We start from the raw sequence: 7,539 nt of genomic DNA on the forward strand, positions 1-7,539 counted from the left end.
AGCCAGTGCTAGAGTCGGTGTAGTGAATCCAGTGTGTCTGGGGTGCATTGAACCTGCTCTGTGCACACTGCATTGCCAACTTGCGTGCTGTACTTGCACAGAAGGCTGCCAGATGTTTCAGAAGAGGCCAATAAATGGCTGAATTTGTTTCTTTTTATATGGACAAAATTCATTATCAGTGTTGACAATATCTGCAGCCAGTTCTCCGTAGGTAAAATTTCATCCCTTCTGTTTCTGTTTATGCTCATGTTCCGCCTGCCTTGGAAGTGGCATTTAATTCTGAGGTGTTTTATATTTGCTTGGTCTCCAGCATGGTGTTTGGCTCAGAGAGGCGTTTTCAGCTGAGCTGTGGGTTTGACAAGGAAAGCAGAATGTTTGTTGACATCACTTCAGGTTTCTTACTGTTGTAAACAATGGTGTGGGAGAACACAAATTATATACCTTGCTTGCTGGCTGGAGCGAGTTTGGAGTTTGCTGTTAGACCCCAGAACGTAATTGCTGCCACATGTGGTTATACTCGGTTCCCTGTTGACTGGGATGAAGGGGGAAGAGGGGTTGAGAAGTTCCAGGTAATGAAGAGAACTGAGTGATCTGGTGCAGAGTTGTTCAGCTATAGGAGTGCCTGAATCACATTGGACCTCATAACCAAATGGTTTTATGTATGGGCAGGTCCCTCACTGGTCCCTCTGCCTGTGAAACAGTAGGCTTACTAATTGGTGCATTTAAGGCACTTATGGAAATTACAAGTGTGCATTTAGTTAGAATATTTTCTCACCTGTTTTCAGCTAAGTAGGAAGAATTCCGTTCACTACGTAGCTGTCAGTTAGTATGCAAGCTATGCAAAATAAGGTTGTAAATTACCAACCTTGTGAAATGGGTTTTAAGGTAGATGATTGGGCATTGTCCCTCCCCACTAGATATTACTATTATTGCCACATTCTGAAAGTCCAAAAACATCCCTGAAATTCTGTGTTCTATGAAACATACCATGGGCAACATCCTTCATGTAAGAAGTGCCACTGAAGAATAAGACACTTCTTGTGTGAATAGCATTTTCTGGTGAAAACAAGAAGTTGTTGCAGTGACAGTCATGGGTGAGGCTTCTTGAAAGAAGGGCAAAAATGTTTTGGGAGTGTGATGAATGAGAAGGGACACTTTACTTGTTCTTTGGAAAGGCGAAGAAATAAGCTAGAGCCAATCCGCAATCCGCATTCTTGTGAGGAAGTGGTGGCAGTTCCAGATTTGGTATCACCTGCTGGCATCTAAGAAAAATTTTAGGTGAAGAAATGCAAGGGAAAAAGAACTACAGACACCCTGCTACAGTCACACTATTGTATTTGACTGTAGAAGCTGCTTAGGGAATTATATTTTGTTGTCTTGTATGTGGGAGCTTAAGAACAATAACTTAGGATAAGTATCATGAAAGCTATTACCATGATACACAGGGGAATGTGTTAAGGATAGTTTTAACTTCAAGCCATGTTTCATGACTAATAGCTTAAAACACATCTTCCTGGGCTGGCAATGCTTTAGTCTGTGTTTAAAAAGTCAGATTTTTTTTTTTTTTAAATTTATATATCTACTTTATTTAAAAGTGTTTCTGAACACTTTTTTTTCTTGTTCTAATTTGCAGCATTACTTTACTGTTCTTTTTGGCCATGAAGGGCAGAAACCACTGGAGCTCCGTTGCGAGGATGAAGTTGATGGAGATGAATGGGTAGAAGCTATTCACCAAGCCAGGTATGAAACCTGATTTTTAATCCTCAGCTTCATTTTATTGCAAATAAATTCATAATGACTGGAAAATCTGAATTCACTCTCTAAACAGAAATAAATGTTACAGGGCATTAGATGTGTATTGCTTGCAATTCATGGGTATGTTACAGGAAAAAAATGCCTTTATCATTCATTCTTATATCACTGTGTTCTATCATTCACAAGTGACTGTGTTCCAGTGGCAATTAGTTCAAGAAGAATATTCTTAATATTGGAAATGATCCCTAGGATTTAGAGGCAAAGTGTGTTATGTGAATGAAGAAATAAGTGATATGGCAAAGGAATAAATGAGTGTTTCTTAAAAAGCTTTTATATAGAAATAAAAGTAAGAAGAGGAGGTCAAACCTCTTTATGCTGGTAAAGTGCAATAAACAAAATTTTGACTTCAAAACCGAAGTCCAGAAAAATGATCAGTCTTGTGAAAAGGGACGTGGTAGGTCTTCCAGCGGTGCCGTAATCTTTCCCTGAGAAAAGGTCTGCATGGTGAATGGGCAAGGTTTACAGTATAATCTAAATGAAAATCATCTAACTGAAGGTTTGTGAAATGGTTTGCAGAGGCAAATGTCTTCGCTGAAATGCACTTTCTCCAGCCTCCTCTCATAGACAGTCACCTCAGCTAATCTACAGTGCCATGGTAACGCACAAGGAGCCAGGCAGTTTCTGAGTTGCTTAGGATATGAGCCATGTAAACAGAAGTGATTTTGCTTTATAACTAAAAATGAACACCACCAGCTAGTAGTTTTTAATTTAGAATTTGTGAAATGAGGCCCTGAAGATGCAGGTCTTGTGTCACCTGGGCATCCAGTCTTTGGATCTGCATCCTCTTCTTAGCGTTGGTACCTGACTGAACAGTCTCATCCTTTCTTGGAAAGCACCTGCTGGGTTATGGTATTAGGTGAACCACATTTTGTGTGGCAGCTCCCTGGGTCAACACATTATTTCAATTCTTGAGAAGCTGTGAGGCTTTGAACTCTCAGCCCATCCCAGGATGTCCACCAGCAGGCAGTTCTGTACCACTGAGGAGGAAGAGAGGGGGGAGATCTTCACCTTCTTTCTGAATCTGGGTCAATTTCTTTTGTGGAGTATGACTGAAAGCAAGTGAATAAAGCAACATGACTTTTTGCCTTGTGGTAAGGGTATTCAGGCAATGCAGGATCCTCCAGTTCCCTGTTCTCAGGATAATTTTCTTCTTGTCCATTGCCTGGTGTAAAAGGCACCTAAGCAAGAAGAGCTTCGTAACACTTAAAAGTTTCTCTCTGGGTAGTTCAGTCCATAAATGTATCACACACAAATTTTCAAGGCCAAACTTAATAGAAAATTAAGCCAATATTAAACTACGCATGGTTGAAAATATTAAGAACTTAAACTTGCTAAGAAGTAGTTGTGAAGTTCAAGGTCAGGGTGGTTGAATTTTGACTCCACCAGAAAGTTACCTTCAGAGGACAACTGGTTCTCCATTGTAAACCAGATCAGCCTTTTTATCTCCATCCCTTTTGTTATTTGACTTTTCCTGCTTTATTTGTGCCTATCTGAAATGACAGTCCTAATAATATCAAACTATGGACACCACTGCGAGGCATATTCTCAGGGCCCCATGTCATTTGGGCGATTTTCTTAATCTGCTTTTCTGCATAGGTCTCTAAATTTCTTGGGGAAATTTTCCAGGGACTTGGACATGGCTTTTCTTGTTCCAGTATTCTGTTCTTGAACAAAATATCAACAAGAGACATAAAAAAATCTGAAATTTAGTTGCTAAACATAGAATGTTGTACACTGCTGTGGTTACCTCATTGTGCTGATGCTTTTCTACTTCACTGGAAGCTGCTTTTATTTGCTTTACATTGTGTATGGCAAAACAACTTGGAGTTGCATAATTAGTTGCTTAACCATTGGTCTTTTACCAAAGAACTACTGCCCTCCAAACGACAGTTTAAAAAAAAAAAGAAAAAAAAAAGGGAGCTTGCTCTCAGGTTTGTTGGCACACTTCACTTGCTAATGCCGGGTGTAGTTCACATAGTATTTTGGAGGCAGTTGTAAGCTCAGTATGGTAGCTCAGAAGTGAAAATAATAGTTTTGAACTATTGTGTAAGATTTTTCTTGCCAACTTAATTAAACAAAATAGAACAGAGTTTCTTCAGGGATAAAATTTTGTCTGCATCATCATTTAGACCTTTTTCCTTGAGTTCTCTATTTTTGACAAATGGGACAATCTTTGGCAATTTCTTCAGTGTCACTGTTCACTTGAAGCTAGCCTAAGACATTTGTGACCTTTCTTTCACATTTTTGTTTTGAATTGCTAAATGACATTTTGTGTAGCACTTTGAAGATACTTTTTTGTAGTATCACAGGTGTCTTAGGTAAAAATTCTAGGAGGTACCCTTAAATAGAAAACAGGCCTGGAAACATCCTGTTCTGTGGGAATATGTTGGCATCTGTGAAATGGAAATATTTAATTGCTTTCTGGAGGGTCTCATCCTCATGAGTAGCTATGGTAATCCATGTTTTGGCTGAGACAAGTAGTTGAGCATTTTTTCTTTTTTCCTTTTTTTTTTTTTTTCTTTTCTTAGATTGACATATATGAAATCTAATTTTGGATTGCTTTTCATGACTTTTTGCCAAATACATGTTTTCAGCCATCAAAATGTCTTAATCTTCCACGTTTTATTTGTTGTGCAAGTTAGACTGTTGAAAAAATAACACTTATGATCTCACTGCACCCCATGTCCTCCTCTGGATAAACAGGCATTTTATTTGGGTGCAAATTCATAGTTAAAGGATTTTCTGCTGTGGCATTGTCCATTGTTTCTTAGAAGATTTCACTGTTAGTGGGATGCTACTGCTTATCATTTGGGGGGTACCGTGCCCACTCTTTGAGAGCTGGCAGGCTCTTGCATGCTGCAGCTAGGTGCTGCATTGCTTATGTTCCTGTCCGTAGTGCCCTCTCCTCATCTGGGAGAGATTGTTTGGCTTGTGAGCTTGCAATGGGAGGTGCATTTCAGTATATTTTAATGGGTCTCCATTATGAGCTCCACATGCATGCCTACTTTTCATCTCTTTCCATTTTATTTGAATTCTCAGTGTTTTGAGTTCTCAGTAATATCCAGGATGGTAGAGTAGGGTTTACTTCTTCTGAGTTACATTTCTGGGCTGGAGGATTTATTCTTGGCAAATCCTAATTCCTCCAACAGTGACTGCATGTGGAAGTCCTGTTTTGGGCTTTGCTCCAGAACTTGGTCTCTTACAAAAAAATCTGTTTCACCTTCAATACACTGAGGAGGACTTTCCACCGTCTCTTACAAATTCTTCCATGGTTTTAACTTTTTTTTGCATTTAACTCAAAAACTTTGATGCTTCTTTTTTTTTATATAGATGCAGTACTTGTCAAATTTCTCAGCCTTTTCTACTTTAGCTGATTGGAAAGGCTTAAATTAAGTGCTTCAGGCTGTAGTTTCATGCATGCTTTAGTCCTGCATAAGCCCACATTGCTGCTGAAGGAAGCAGCTGTCATTTTCATAAGTCAGCCATCCATTCCCACACCTTTACCAACCCTTCTCTCACAGAGGTGCAAGTGTGAACTTAATTGGGAAACTGATCTGCAATAGAGGGAATGATGTTTATTTTTTGCCAGCTTAGTTTTAATCCTTCTCTTTCCTCCAGCTCCATTCACTGCACGTCCACAGGACACACCTGCGTTCACTGTACCGGGGAGGGGGAAGCACATGGGTGGGACGTGGGAGAGCATGAGTGCTATGTGGAGGGGACAGTGGGAGTGCTTCTTTCAGCTAAGTAAAGTGTGTGAGGAACTACTGCCCTCCAAACGACAGTTTAAAAAAAAAAAAAGGGAGCTTGCTCTCAGGTTTGTTGGCACACTTCACTTGCTAATGCCGGGTGTAGTTCACATAGTATTTTGGAGGCAGTTGTAAGCTCAGTATGGTAGCTCAGAGCTGCCTGGAAGCTCAGAGCAAATGCCTTGCTGCTAATGCCTTGCTGTTGGAGAAAATGCATTAGCAGAGGCTTGGTGCTATAATAATCACAATTTTGTAGTTTCCGGTTGGCTGAGAATGAGGCAGAGAGAGAATTTTGAGTAATGTTAAAAACATGGGCAAAGCAGCCTCATATCTGCCTTTCCAAATAATGTCTAGCTAGAACCACAGGACAGATGGTAGGGTTGCTGGAGTTGGTAGCTTGATAGAGGTGAGGTTGCCGCTGCTCCCTATACCCAGGTTGAACCGGAGGTGAGCCTGGGCATGTATTTCCAACTCAGATGAACACATGTGTACATACAAACACAGCTGGCTGCACAGATCAGCACAGACGGAAACATTCAGCCCTCCCGCGGGCACAGACAATCCCAGCAACCTCATCCCGTTCCCCTCTCTGACTGATCAGGGTGAAGGTATGTTAGTGGAAAAGTACATCCCATACATGCAGTATGGGTCCCTCCAATAAATAGCCTAGCCATGCAGTCTGTCCAGGAGCTGGCCGTGGATCCTTTGTCTCCCCAGTTACTGGCACCTGGAAGTATAAGCCCCCAGTGCTTGCAGACCCTCTCCAATTGCTGGTACTCAGCCCCCCTCACTCACAGATAATCTTGTATCCCCCATCCCAGCACACTGTGGATCCCCCAGTAACTGCTCTGAGACACTGAACCTACCCCAGTAACTGGCCCTGGACCCCATGGGCTGCCAGGTACATCACACACCCACATTTGCACTGTGGATCCCCCATTAATTGGCGCACAGGTCCCCCCAGCCCTGCACATACGAATGCATGTGTAGACCCAGACACGGTGGATGTCTCCCATAACTGCCTTGCACACTCAGTCCTGCTGGTAACCAGCCCTTGGATCTTCTTGTCTCTGGCTGTCACAGTCACACACACATGTGTGCAAATGAGTTTCTCGGTCAACCACCCAACCTCACGTTCTCCCAGGTAGCTGTGTTGGATCTCCTGTGCCCTCCAGTAGCCAAATCACAGAGTGATGATCCAACCTAGAATCACAGAATTTAGGTTTAGGTTGTAAAAGACCCTTAGGATCATCAAGTCCAACTGTTAACCCAAGACTGCCATTCCACCACTAAACCAGGTCCCCAAGAACCTCATCTACCCATCTTCTAAATACCTCCAGGGGTAGGGACTCTACCACATCCCTGGGCAGCCCGTTCCAATGCTTAACAACCCTTTTGGTGAAAAAATTTTTCCTTACATCCAACCTAAACCTGCCCTGGTGCAACTTGAGGCCATTTCCTCTCATCCTGTCGCTCATTACCTGGGAGCAGAGACCAACAGCCACCTCAGTACACCCTCCTGTCAGGTAGCTGTAGAGGGCAATAAGGTCTCCCCTCAGCCTCCTTTTAAACCTAGGCTTACTGCATCTTCAGCACCTGGCTTCCCAGCGATTCGTCCTACTCACCGGCTATTCAGGCTTGACAGTGGCTGATGGTCACAGTCTGACATACACACCCAGACCATATGTGCACGCTTCCACCTCTCCAGTGAGTTGCTGGCACTACAGACACTCAGGGACCTGTGGCCCAACTACAGTAGGTGGCGCTTGGAGCCCCACGGATGCATCTATGGAGTCCCTACACCCAGGAAAGGAGTTAGAAATGGAGTTTAATGAGAAGACAGGATGGGCTGTGCTGATCAGGTGCAGAGCACAGCCAGACAAGTGTGCTTATCAACCCAGTTACCTGTAACCGTTTATCCCCTTTATCCCTTAACTCTGTGTTTTCCCAGGCTTGCTCCTCCTCAAGCCTTCTT

At 42.5% G+C, this 7,539-nt stretch overlaps 1 protein-coding gene across 1 annotated transcript in view; it reads left to right on the forward strand.

Moving 5' to 3' along the window:
- The first annotated feature begins 413 nt into the window (after positions 1-413).
- The window catches only part of RASGRF2 (Ras protein specific guanine nucleotide releasing factor 2), a 95,152-nt gene continuing 88,026 nt past the window's right edge, over positions 414-7,539 (forward strand). Inside the window, exons 1-2 of the mRNA XM_035896613.1 lie at positions 414-569; positions 1,634-1,740. Of these exons, the coding sequence (XP_035752506.1) occupies positions 414-569; positions 1,634-1,740 (263 nt within the window). The remainder of the gene's footprint in view (positions 570-1,633; positions 1,741-7,539) is intronic.

Source organism: Egretta garzetta, unplaced genomic scaffold (assembly GCF_000687185.1).
Source record: "Egretta garzetta isolate BGI_Z169 unplaced genomic scaffold, ASM68718v1 scaffold136, whole genome shotgun sequence".
In the NCBI taxonomy this organism is placed as follows: domain Eukaryota; kingdom Metazoa; phylum Chordata; class Aves; order Pelecaniformes; family Ardeidae; genus Egretta; species Egretta garzetta.